The sequence below is a fragment of the Salpingoeca rosetta genome (genome assembly GCF_000188695.1).
Source record: "Salpingoeca rosetta unplaced genomic scaffold supercont1.34, whole genome shotgun sequence".
Taxonomy (NCBI): Eukaryota; class Choanoflagellata; order Craspedida; family Salpingoecidae; genus Salpingoeca; species Salpingoeca rosetta.
This window is the reverse complement of record NW_004754900.1, coordinates 470,074-482,573: the sequence shown is the minus strand read 5'-3', so window position 1 is coordinate 482,573 and position 12,500 is coordinate 470,074. Positions and strand designations below refer to the sequence as shown.

At 55.7% G+C, this 12,500-nt stretch overlaps 5 protein-coding genes across 5 annotated transcripts in view; 3 read left to right on the top strand and 2 right to left on the bottom strand.

Annotated features, from left to right (window-relative positions):
- Nucleotides 1-3,495, bottom strand: part of PTSG_10766 (uncharacterized protein) — a 7,736-nt gene extending 4,241 nt beyond the window's left edge. The window contains exons 1-9 of the mRNA XM_004988673.1: nt 3,458-3,495; nt 3,246-3,297; nt 2,761-2,924; nt 2,359-2,431; nt 1,920-2,008; nt 1,528-1,691; nt 1,168-1,264; nt 720-834; nt 110-261 (exon numbers count right to left, since the gene is read on the bottom strand). Coding sequence (XP_004988730.1) covers nt 110-261; nt 720-834; nt 1,168-1,264; nt 1,528-1,691; nt 1,920-2,008; nt 2,359-2,431; nt 2,761-2,924; nt 3,246-3,297; nt 3,458-3,460 — 909 coding nt within the window. The 5' untranslated portion in view covers nt 3,461-3,495. The remainder of the gene's footprint in view (nt 1-109; nt 262-719; nt 835-1,167; nt 1,265-1,527; nt 1,692-1,919; nt 2,009-2,358; nt 2,432-2,760; nt 2,925-3,245; nt 3,298-3,457) is intronic.
- Nucleotides 3,496-3,825: 330 nt separating this feature from the next.
- PTSG_10765 (uncharacterized protein) lies at nt 3,826-5,574 on the top strand (the record flags this gene model as incomplete). Its single annotated transcript, XM_004988672.1, has 3 exons — nt 3,826-3,834; nt 3,867-4,961; nt 5,269-5,574. The coding sequence occupies 3 exons, from the start codon at nt 3,826-3,828 to the stop codon at nt 5,572-5,574; spliced, it is 1,410 nt and encodes a 469-aa protein (XP_004988729.1).
- Nucleotides 5,575-6,058: 484 nt separating this feature from the next.
- On the bottom strand, nt 6,059-8,053 carry PTSG_10764 (uncharacterized protein). Its single transcript, XM_004988671.1, has one exon. It carries the CDS (start codon nt 7,968-7,970, stop codon nt 6,399-6,401), a length of 1,572 nt encoding a protein of 523 aa, XP_004988728.1. The 5' UTR covers nt 7,971-8,053; the 3' UTR covers nt 6,059-6,398.
- Nucleotides 8,054-8,154: 101 nt separating this feature from the next.
- On the top strand, nt 8,155-9,554 carry PTSG_10763 (uncharacterized protein; the record flags this gene model as incomplete). The annotated part of the gene is made up of 1 exon (XM_004988670.1): nt 8,155-9,554. Exon 1 carries the CDS (start codon nt 8,268-8,270, stop codon nt 9,552-9,554), a length of 1,287 nt encoding a protein of 428 aa, XP_004988727.1. The 5' UTR covers nt 8,155-8,267.
- A 270-nt stretch (nt 9,555-9,824) lies between these two features.
- PTSG_10762 (deoxyhypusine hydroxylase) overlaps nt 9,825-12,500 on the top strand; it is a 3,827-nt gene continuing 1,151 nt past the window's right edge. Inside the window, exons 1-9 of the mRNA XM_004988669.1 lie at nt 9,825-9,864; nt 10,070-10,097; nt 10,218-10,297; nt 10,602-10,834; nt 11,081-11,133; nt 11,427-11,540; nt 11,743-11,840; nt 12,101-12,153; nt 12,376-12,453. Coding sequence (XP_004988726.1) covers nt 9,828-9,864; nt 10,070-10,097; nt 10,218-10,297; nt 10,602-10,834; nt 11,081-11,133; nt 11,427-11,540; nt 11,743-11,840; nt 12,101-12,153; nt 12,376-12,453 — 774 coding nt within the window. The 5' untranslated portion in view covers nt 9,825-9,827. The remainder of the gene's footprint in view (nt 9,865-10,069; nt 10,098-10,217; nt 10,298-10,601; nt 10,835-11,080; nt 11,134-11,426; nt 11,541-11,742; nt 11,841-12,100; nt 12,154-12,375; nt 12,454-12,500) is intronic.

The window sequence follows — 12,500 nt, the reverse complement described above, 5'->3', positions numbered from 1 at the left end:
CAAGCAAACACACACACAAACAAACAAACACACACAAACACACACAAACAAGCAAACCCACACAAACAAATGCACACCGTGCATAAACACCGCCGCCGCCGCCGCGCACCTGTCGTTCGCGTTCTGATCGGACGGCAAAGTACGCCGGCTCGTGCTTGAAGAGCGGGAGGGCGTCGTCATATGATGCGTGCGGACCAACGGCCCGCATGTCCATGAGCAGCTGCTTAAACTCCTCCCGCGCCTGCTGCGACCGCGCACGCGCTGCATAGAGGGGAGGGGGAGGAGGGGGATTGGAGCACGCGGTGCAGTGGTGCAGGGATGCAGGGTGTGTGTGCGTGTGCATGTGTGGTGGTGATGGTGTTGTTTAAGTTGTTGTTGTTGTTGTTCATGATGTTGTTGTTGTTGATGATGATGATGATGATGATGATGATGATGATGATGATGATGATGATGATGATGATGATGATGATGATGATGATGATGATGATGATGATGATGGTTGTGGTGGCGGTGGTGGTGAGCGTGGTGAGCAGCACGAACAAGTGGAAGACAAGACACGACGTCAAACACCACCACCACACCACACCACACCACACCACACCACACCACACCACACCACACCACACCACACCACACCACACCACACCACAACACAACACAACACAACACAACACAACGCAACACAACACAACACAACACAACACAACACAAGCCCGCACCTGTCTCGCGTTCCTGGACGACCTTTGCCTGCTTCCACTTGTTCCACTGGTGCTTCTTCTCGCTGATCCGCTTGAGCGCCATGTACCGCCCGTCCCCACTAATCACCCGGCTCACCTGTGCACACACACACACACACACACACACACACACACACACACACACACACACACACACACACACACACACACACACACACACACACACACAACGGTGCGGCAGACATGATGGTGGCGGCGGCGTCACGATGATGTTGTGGTGTGGTGAAAATGGTGAGAACGCGTTATAAGTTTGAAAAGCGTGTGTGTGTGTGCGTGTGTGTGAATTTGAGTTTTTTTGCTACACACGCCGCACATACTCACTGCGCTGTTGCTCTAACCCTCTCTTCTTGTCTCCAATCCAGCACCAGCACCACCGGCACCACCAGCACCACCACCACGCGTCGCCTGCCTTGTCCCAGTTCCAGTTGGTGCTGACGTCCTTGTCCTCCAACAGCTCAACAAACGCCGCCACCGCCTCCTCCTTCGTCGCATACTCCCGCGGCTCGCTGGCGTCGTGGCAACGGTGGTGATGATGATGGTGGTCGTGGTGGTCGTGTCATAGTGGTGGTGGTGTCATAGTGGTGGTGGTGTCATAGTGGTGGTGGTGGTGGTGGTGTGAGCACGGGCGTTTTGCATGACTTGTGTGTGTGCGTGTGTGTGTGTGTGTGTGTGTGTGGCTAATTGTGATCACGTTGAAATGCGCACAAGCAATCAAACAAGCTCTCACACACGCACACCACCACCACACGATCCACACCACTCTGCTCACCTCGATTTGCTGCCTTTCTCCTCCTTCTTCTGCTTCTCACCACCACCACCACCACCACCAGCAGCAGCAGCAGTAACAGCAGCAGCAGCAGTTTTCGTGGTTGTTGTTGTAGTCGATGCTGATGACGGCGCCGGCGCCTTTCCTGACTCGGCCGCCTCAAGCTCCTGACACGCGTCATATTGTTAATGTACACGGGGGTATTGATGGTGTGTGTGTGTGTGTGTGTGTGTGTGTGTGTGTGTGTGTGTGTGTGTGTGTGTGTGTGTGTGTGTGCATGGTAAGGTGGATGTGTGAGTGTGTGTGTGTGTGTGTGTTATCAAGCGCAAAAGCAAGCTCCATTTCATCATACAACACACATGCATACGTCCGCTGAACACATTGCAATGACGCACCTTTGGCTTCTGCCACACAGTTTCCTTTGTCTCTGTGTTGTAGTAGTATGGCCGACCCTCCGGTGTCTTGTACTCGCGCCAGGGCGTGGCTGCCGTCCGCAGTCGGTGTGTGTGTGTGTGTGTGTGTGTGTGTGTGTGTGTGTGTGTGTGTGTGTGTGTGTGTGTGTGTGTGTGTGTGTGTGTGTGTGTGTGATGGTGAGGGGATGAAATGCTCACGCGCAAACGTAAGTTGATGAAACGCCGCTCTCATACTCTTTAAGCGCTTCTTTCCACGCCACGCTCTCATCCACCACTCCCTAATCCTCCTCACCCCGGCAGAACCCTCCCTCTCATCCACCTTACCATGCACACACACACACACACACACACACACACGCACGCACACACGCGCGCGCACACACACACACACACACACACACACACACACACGATGACAAACCTGGCTTTGCCGCTTCTGGCCGCTCCCAGCGTGTCTCGTTTGTCACCACATGATACCAGTACTCACGACCATCCTAAAACAAGTTGCCGGGGGGGGGAAGACGATCGCATACATGAGACGTGATCATGGTGGCATTGCCAGCTGCAAGCGCGGCAGATCTGATGGAGTCGACACAGCCAAACGCAGAGAAGAAGTGACAGAGCCAGATAGACAGACAGACATACATACATACAGACAGACAGACAGATACACACACACATACATACATACATACATACATACATACATACATACATACATACATACATACATACATACATACATACATACATACATACATACATACAAACAAACATACATACATACACACAGACACACACACACACACACAAGCAAACCAACCGGTGCTGTGGCTTTGCGCCAAGGGTCGGCCTGTGCGTGTGGCGGCGGTGCATGGCCAGCGGGTGGCACTGGCGGTGGACCATACGGCCCAGGCGGTGGCGGCATTGGGTACCCCGGCGGCCCCTGTGGTGGTGGGAACGGCCCCGGAGGCGGGCCACCATACACTAGCATGCGTGAAGCAACACGACGACGACGACGACGACAACAACAACAACAACAATAACGGTGAGCAACCGCTTCCTCCTCCTCCTCCTCCTCCTCCTCCTCCTCCTCCTCCTCCTCCTCCTCGATCCGTTGAGTGCCATGCCAGCGCAAACAGAGATACATAGACAGACACGCGCAGGGATGCACGCACATGGACGTACAGACAGACAGACACGAACGCACACACACACACACACGCACACACACGCACACACACGCATACACGCACAATCACGCATACACGCACTCACGCGTACACGAACACACACGCACACACGTACTCATGGGTGGTGGTGCACCACGAGGTGGAAACCCGAAAGGTGGTGGATGGCTCTGTCATTGACGAAGCAAAGTGCAAGTTCAAGTGTACGTCACATCATGTCATTCAGCGAACATCCAAGCACAGGCAAGCCCTTCAGAGAAGCCCATGTCACTTCACACCACGCTCGCATGTCACAACAGTGCACACTGGCTGGCTGGCGAACGCGCTCACCATTGTCGCTTGTGTTCACTTGTGTTGTTCACTTGTCTTTGCCACAAATGCACACATTGATCAATGTCCAGCACCACTTCGACTGAAGTCAGTCGTCATCGGGATGATGCACGTTGTGCGCGCTGATGATCATCGTGGAGCACGCGCTGGGTCTGGGTGGGTGGCCAAGACTGCCGCTGTGCTAGCTGCAGTTGCAGCAACGTCGCGAAGTACACGGAACAGACGTGCCGGGTTGCTGGAAACGAGGAGAACGAGGGAGAAGACGAGGTTGAGGGCGCCACTGTTGTTGCTGGCACCGCTCTCCCTCTTGCTTGGCGTCCACGTCTTCCTCGTCTTCTTTGTTGGTGCGGAGGTGGTGCTGGAAGAAGATGAGCACGGTGCGTTCCACATCAACACCACCCATCCACAGGAGCAGCACAAGCAGCAGCAGCCGGCGGCTGTGTTTGTGAATGGGGTGAACGTGGCGGAGATGTTTGAGCTGATACAAGAGCAGCAGAGCATGTTGCGAGACCTGGATCGCGTGAACACGAACCAAGCACGGCAGCTGAGCTCCTTGGACCGCCAGCTGTGCGACATCACACCACCGACCGTGGACACCACAACCATCACGGGGCTCGGCACCACGTCAACATTCAAGTGGTCGGATGGTGTCTTGGCCACAAACGGCCTCATTTACTTCACGCCGTTGAACGCCGACGCTGTGCTCATCCTTGACCCAAGCACCAACAGTGCTGACACTACGACAATGTCTGGCTTCTCGAGCGATGGAGAGAAATGGGGTGCCGGCGTGCTTGGCGACAACGGCCTCATTTATGGCATCCCATACACTGAGACGTCGATCCTCATCATCAACCCGACGACCAATACAACCGACACAACAAGTATTGCACAACTATCCAGTGGTGGCGGCAAGTGGCTGAGTGGCGTTGCGGCTGACAACGGCCTCATCTATGGCATACCGTGGAATTCGTTCTTCGTCCTGATCATCGACCCTGTCGCAGGGTCAGCGGACACGTCGACCATTGGTAGTGGCTTTGGAACAGCCAAGTGGTTTGGTGGCGTGCAAGCGCCCAACGGCCTGATCTACGCGGCCCCCACCTCTGCATCCAGCGTGCTCATCATCGACCCTGTGACCAACACGGCAGACACGACGAGCATCTCCCCGATTGTCGGCGAATACAAGTGGCGCGGCACTGTGCTTGCTGGCAATGGGCTCATCTATGGCATACCACATGTGGCCTCCTCTGTCCTCATCATTGACCCAGCTGACCACACAGCTGACACCAGCACGCTGAGTGGCTTGTCCACGGATGATCGGAAGTGGAGCGGCGGTGTGCTTGCAAGCAACGGCCTCATCGTCGGCATTCCGTTGAATGCTGGCTCCGTTCTCATCATTGATCCCACGACCAACACCGTGGATACAAGCACGCTAGCTGTTTCCACAGACGTGGTCAAGTGGGGTGCTGGCGTGCTCGCAAGCAACGGGCTCATCTATGGCGTGCCGGTCGCTGCTGACGCAGTCCTCGTCATTGACCCAATTGGTTGTTGATGATCTGGTGCGTGGCGCATGCATGTGTGTGTGTGTGTGAGTGAGTGTGTGTGTGTGTGTGTGTGTGTGTGCGTGCGTGCGTGTGTGTGTGTGTGTGTACATTTGTGTATGTGTGTCTCTGTCTGTCTCTTTGCCTGACTGTGTTGAGCTCGTTCTGGTCCACCTTCTCTGTCAACACCACCGGCTTTGCATGACCTTCCTTGTGTCCGTGTCATTCGCTCACCAACCACTATCACCACCACCACTACCCACCCATGTGCAGGCACGCGTGAACCGGTATGCGAGCATGCGCAGCAAGCGGAGTGTGCGAGCGCGCCAGCCAAGTCGCGGCAAGTTCATGCGCCAGAGCGTGCGGTCTCGCAGCAACACGGTGTCGACGTCGTCACAGCAGGGCAACCGGCCCCTCTCCTTCTACGACAACATGCCCGTCAGCGCGTTTGTCGCTGGCGGTGCGACCACCACAGCACACGCGGGGACCATGATGACAAGCCCGCAGGGTGAGCCACGTGCACGTGTGCAGTCCACAAGCAGCGGCACAGGCGGCGCACGCAAGTTTGCAATTGTGTGATTGGACAACTGCAGAAGAAGGTGGTGTGTGGTGTGAGGTGTGAGGGAGGCAGGCAGATGGATCAAAGGGTTGGAGAAGGGTGGGGTTGATGTGGTCGTTGTCGTGGTCGTAGTGGTGGTGGTCGTCGTCGTTGTCATGGTGGTGGTGGTGGTGGTGGTCGTAGTGGTCGTAGTGGTGGTGGTGGTCGTCGTTGTCATGGTAGTGGTGGTCGTCGTCGTTGTCGTGGTGGTGGTGGTGGTGCTGGTGGCAGGCAGAAAGGAAGGGTGGAGGCGGGGATGGCACGTGCACGTTGCTTTCTGTGAGTGAAATAAGAGAACATGTGCGCAACGAGTGTCACAGTTGTTGATTGCGTAGCGGTAGCTCAAGAGTGGTTGTTCGGTCGTGGTTTGGTCCTTGTGTGTTGCTTTCGTTGATGTCACAGAACGTCTGCAACCTCTCTCCTCCCATAGCAGTTGCAGTGAAAATGGGTATGCGGTTGAACTCGTGTGTGTGCATGTGTTTGTTGTTGATGGTTACTACTGGGTTGATGCAACCGATGTGCATGAACCAGTGAACGAAGAGCACATGAACGAACGAACAAACAAGCGACCGAAACAAGTCTGCAAGAAAGTAGACACCAAACGAATTCAAGCAAGCAAGGGCAAGACAGCTCCCTCATCAAGCAAAGCCGGAACTGGACGTGTTGTGGACACGAATGTGATCATGATGGTGGTGATGGCGAAACGAGGTGACATGGAGACACAAACACAAGGCGAGATGTGGAGGCAGGGCAAGCAACAGGAAACGCAGAAAACATCAGAAGGGAGCAGGGGTTCGGAAGAGGGTCAGGCAAGCTTGCTGAGCAAGCGGTCTGCCTGTTGCTGCACACCACGGTTGCTTGGGTGGTTCTCCTTGGCCTGTCTGGCGAGGAGAGACACGTTTTCGGAACGAAGGTGATCGCTCAAGCCAGGGTGAGATGCGATGACTACAAGTGCATTACACCCACTCTCTTGCACATCGCCTTTGTTGGTGTAGTTCTTCATCGCCGCAATCACAGCATCAATCCCACCATTCAATCCAACCGCAGCCTTGTTGTCATCATTGTTGTATGCCAGGTTCCCCAGCGCAGCACACCCTTGCTCTTGCACACCGACGTTGCTGGTGTGGCTGTTCATCGCCGCAATCACAGCATCAATCCCACCATTCAATCCAATCGCAGCCTTGTTGTCGTCGTTCATTGCCAGGTTTCGCAGCGCAGCACACCCATTCTCTTGCACACCACCGTTGCTGCTGTGCGTCTTCATCGCCGCGATCACAGCATCAATCCCACCCTTCAATCCAATCACCACCCTGTTGTCGTCGTTCATTGCCAGGCTCCACAACGCACCACACCCTTGCTCTTGCACACCACCGTTGCTGTTGTGCAACTTCATCGCCGCAATCACAGCATCAATCCCACCCTTTGACGCGATCGCAACGTCGTTGTCATCGTTCACTGCCAGGTTCTGCAGCGCACCACACCCATTCTTTTGCACAGAGCCGTTGCTGTTGTGCATCTTCATCGCCGCAACCACAACATCAATCCCGCCCTTTGACGCAATCGCTACCGCGTTGTCGTCGTTCACTGCCAGGTTCTGCAGCGCACCACACCCATTCTTTTGCACAGAGCCGTTGCTGCTGTGCATCTTCATCGCCTTGATGATTGCGTCGATGGCGCCGGATGCAACCGCCTCCACACGCTTTGGCTCACCGTCCATTGCCTGGCCTTCCAGTACCTTGCAGGCAAAACGTTGCACGTCAGCAGAGGCGGGAAACGCCTGCATCAACTGCACAATCTCAGCCGCGTGCATGCTACGGCCGTTGGTCTGCAGCTTGCGCACGGCGTCCTCAGCACTACCGCCACTGACTGCACGCACCCCATGAACTTGGGAAGAGGACGCTGAGCTAGTTGATTGTGGTTGCTGCAGCTTCACTGGTGAACCGACGCCGGTCACGTCCTTGAGCTTGGCGATGATGGCGTCCACAAGCTCGTCTGGCGGAGCGGAGCGCTCGGCACCCTGCGGCTGCCATGGGTGGTAGGCGATGGTGGGCGGAAGCCAGAAGCGCGTCTTGGCGTGCTTGAAGCGGTCGCACATCTTCACCAGGAAGAACGGCTTCTCGTCGTTGATGATGAACTCGAGCTCCTCGCGCGAGCTGAACTTGCTGTCCGTCTTCTCGCCGTACGTGTGCGTGCCCATGATCACCACCAGCTCGCACTCGTCGATGGCCTCGATCACGGCGTCGGCGATGCTGTCGCCAGAGGAAACGGCGCACAGGAACGTGGGCACGCCCCGCTTGTCCAACGCCTTCTTCAGGGCTTCGCTCTCCTCCATGGCCTCGCTGAAGCGCAGCGAGATGAACACCCGGTGTGGTGGCATGGTTTGCTTCTTGGTGCTTGTTCGTTTGGTGGTTGTGGGTCGCTGCTGGGCTTGGGTTGCGCTGTCTCACTGTCTTGCTGTCTTGAAAAACAAAAAAATGGCCCTACAAACACTTGTAACAAGTGTAACAAGGGGCGCGTGTGATGGCTGTGTAAATGCACGGAATGACGCATTTCCATGTCGACTGAAGTCAGTTGTTTGCGTGCGCGTGTTTTGGACCTGTTTATGGGTCGTAGCGTCGCGAAGCACTGAAGCAAATCAACCCAAGACGGTCGATCGGAGCGGCTGATCAATACGATGAGGCTGAGGGCGCCACTGTTGTTGCTGGCACAGCTTTGCCTCTTGCTTGGCGTCCACATCTTCCTCGTCTTCTTTGTTGGTGCGGAGGTGGTGCTGGAAGAAGATGAGCACGGTGCGTTCCACATCAACACCACCCATCCACAGGAGCAGCACAAGCAGCAGCAGCCGGCGGCTGTGTTTGTGAATGGGGTGAACGTGGCGGAGACGTTTGAGCTGATACAAGAGCAGCAGAGCATGTTGCGAGACCTGGATCGCGTGAACACGAACCAAGCACGGCAGCTGAGCTCCTTGGACCGCCAGCTGTGCGACATCACACCACCGACCGTGGACACCACAACCATCACGGGGCTCGGCACCACGTCAACATTCAAGTGGTCGGATGGTGTCTTGGCCACAAACGGCCTCATCTATTTCATTCCGTTCAGTGCTTCCTCCATCGTCATCCTTGACCCAAGCACCAACGGAGTGGATGACACGACAATGGGCGGCTTTCCAACTGACACCTCAAAGTGGGGTGCCGGCGTGCTTGGCGACAACGGCCTCATCTACGGTGTACCGTTCACAGCAACATCCGTACTTGTCATCGACCCCACAACGAACACCGCCGACACAACCACCATCTCTGGCCTGTCCTCGAGTGGTGGCAAATATTTCAGCTGTGTACTGGCCGACAATGGCCTCATCTATGGCGTCCCCTGGTCTGCACCAGCCGTGCTCATCATCGACCCGGCGGCCAACACAACGGACACAACCTCGATTCAGGGGCTAACCGCCAACCGTGAGAAGTGGCAAGGTGGCGTGCAAGCGCCCAACGGCCTGATCTACGCGGCCCCCACCTCTGCATCCAGCGTGCTCATCATCGACCCTGTGACCAACACGGCAGACACGACGAGCATCCCGAGCCCGCTTTCTGGCTCCCGAAAGTGGGGTGGTGCTGTGCTGGCAAACAACGGCCTGATCTACTGCATCCCGTTTGTCATCCATGCTGCGCTTGTCATTGATCCGAGCACCAACACCGCTGAAGCGACGACATTTTCCAACTTGGCTGGAGGCATCTCTTGGCACGGCGGTGTGCTTACAAGCAACGGCCTCGTCGTGGGCATTCCTGCATCAGTGACAGCCGTGCTCCTCATTGATCCTGCCACCGGGACGGCAGACACGTCGACGCTGGCTGTACCGGAGGGTTCAATGAAGTGGTTCGCGGGTGTGCTGGCTCCAAATGGTCTCATCTATGGCGTACCGCACAATGCCGACGCTGTCCTTATCATTGACCCCGGCTGCTGACACTGCATGCGTGTGCGTGTGTGTGTGTGTTTGTGTGTGTTTGTGTGTGTTTGTGTGTGTGTGTGTGTGTGTGTGTGTGTGTGTGTGTGTGTGTGTGTGTGTGTGTGTGTGTGTGTGTGTGTGTGTGTGTGTGTGTGTGTGTGTGTGTGTGTGTGTGTGGTGCGGAGGGGAATGGGGAAGGTGAGTATTGTGCTGTGTGTTGCATTGGAGTGTGTCTGTGTCCTCATCTTTGGCCGCCGCTGGTTGTTGTGTTTTTGTGCCTGTGTGAGCAGCATGAGTCCAGAAGAGCAGGCAAACCTCATCGAAGCCGGTGCGTTCAACTAGTGTGTGTGTTTGGACGTGCGTGTGTGCACGTGTGTGTGTGTTTGGACGTGTGCGTTTGGACGTGCGTGTGTTTGGACGTGCGTACGCGTGGCGCCCACAGGTCGCTGCTTGCTTGTGTTGTGTGCTTGTGTTGCGTACTTCATTGACCTCACCCACTGTATTTGCTCATTGTACTGCATCTTCATTGGCAGAGGGCAAGATCCTCGTGGACGTCAAGGCGTAAGCACGACACACACACACACACACACACATGTGCATGCGTGTTTGTTGTATGTACGTGGATCGACGTGCATGCAAGAATGCACGCACGTGTGTTCACGCTCGTTCCTCCCTGTTCAGGCCCTTGAAGGACCGCTTCCGCGCCCTGTTTGCCCTCCGCAACCTCGGCGGTCAGCGCTCCATCGAGCTCATCAACCAATGTAAGAAGTGGACAGTTGTACGTGTGTGTGCAGCGTGCGTGTGCGTGTGCGTGTGCGTGTTTGTGTTTGTGTTGTGCGTGTGTGTGCATGTATGTGTGCATGCGTGTGTCTGCGTGTGTGGCTATGTGTGTTTGTGCATGCGAGTGATTGTGAGTGACTGTGAAGCCGTGTGCATGTGAACCCGTGTGCATGTGTGCATGTGTGTGGTGAGTTGATGTTGCCCACATCCCGAGGCTCCCACCACACAATACCAACGTCAAACATCCAATCACCCACCCCTTCCCGCCTCCTTCACACGCTCAAGGCTTTGAGGACGAGTCTGCGCTGCTGAAGCACGAGTGCGCATATTGCCTCGGGCAGATGCAGGACGACGTGGCACTGCCATATCTGTCCAAAGTGCTGGAGGACGAGCAGCAGGATGTGATGGTGCGACACGAAGCGGCCGAGGCACTTGGAGCGATTGGCAACCCAGCGTCACTCGACCTCCTCCTCGAATACACCGATGCGCCCCAGCCCGAGATCTCAGAGACGTGCCAGGTGCGACAATGGTGGTGGCAATAGGGATGCGTGGTGGGTGGTGGCAGTGGTAGTCGCGATGATTTTTGAAGGTTTGTGTGTGTGTGTGTGTGTGTGTGTGTGTGTGTGTGTGTGTGTGTGTGTGTGTGTGTGTGTGTGTGTGTGTGTGTGTGTGTGCGTTTCTCTTACGTCCTCGCCCTCTCCATGACCCTCCCACCAACACGTTACAACCGCCACCACCACCACCACCACCACCACCACCGCCAGATTGCGGCCGATCGCATTCGGTTCCAGCAGCAGAAGAACGAGGCGCCCACAGCGTAAGCCAACAGTGGGGTGGGTGATGGTTGGTTGGTGATGGTTGGTGGTGGGGTGGGAACACTGAACACTGAAGTTACAGCTTGCATTACATGTTGGGCATGCGAAACGGCCGGAAATCGGTGACCACCCTCCTTCCCACCACCACAACCACACCATTGTCACTCACATCACCCCTCACCACCACTCACTCACTCGCACTATCACTCATATCACCCCTCAACACCACCATCCAATCCAATCCAATCCAATCCAATGCACCCATTTCTTCCAATCCATCGGTGCATGCGTGCAGAGACGCCAAGTTTCTGTCTGTTGATCCTGCACCCGCAGCGCCGGAAGACACACCCATCCCAGACCTCAGGGCCACGCTCCTCGACACATCCAAGCCGCTCTTTGAGCGATACAGGTGTCGTGTGTTGTGTTGGTGTTGCTGTAATATTGCGGTGGTGTGTGGTGTTGCTGGGGTGTTCTGTGGAGTGTGCTGTGTTGTGTTGGTAAGAGGTTGGAGGATTTTGTCATGCCAGTACCAATTGGTTTCCCTCCAGCCATGCACCTACCCATCCCCTCCTAACCCATCTCAACCTCCCGCTTCCACCTTCCCCCACCAGGGCGCTGTTTGCGCTGCGCAATATTGGCAGTGAGGATGCTGTTAAGGCGATTGTCGACGGATTTCAAGACAAGAGCGCCCTCTTCAGACATGAACTCGGTCAGGATGTGGGAGGGGAATGTGGTTGCGAGAGGCGAGAGTTAAGTGAGTGAGTGAGTAAGTGAGTGAGTGAGTAAGTGAGTGGGTGAGTGAGTGGGTGAGTGAGTGAGTGGGTGAGTGAGTGTGAGTGTGCGAGTGTGTGTGTGTGTGTGTGTGTGTGTGTGTGAGTGTGTGCGTGTGTGAATTAATTCGTGGGTGCACTTACTCACCGATGCCTTGTCCTTGTCCAACGCTGTGAACTCGAATTTCGCCCTGGTCAGGGTATGTGTTGGGCCAGTTGCAGCACCCGGCCGCCATCGAGGGCCTCAAGGCGGTGAGGCGACGCACGCACACACACACACACACACACACACACACACACACACACACACACACACACACACACACGCACACACACACACGCACACACACACACACATGCACACACACACACACACACACACACGTGCATTAACACACACACACACACATTCACACATACATTCGCACACATGCACACATTCACACATACATTTACATGTACACACACCACCAGCGGCTTGAGGACGGTGCCGAAAACTACATGGTGCGACACGAGTGCGCAGAGGCGCTCGGATCCATCGCACACGACAAGGTGGTGATGTCAGACGATGATGACATGCTGTTGTTGTTGTTGATGGG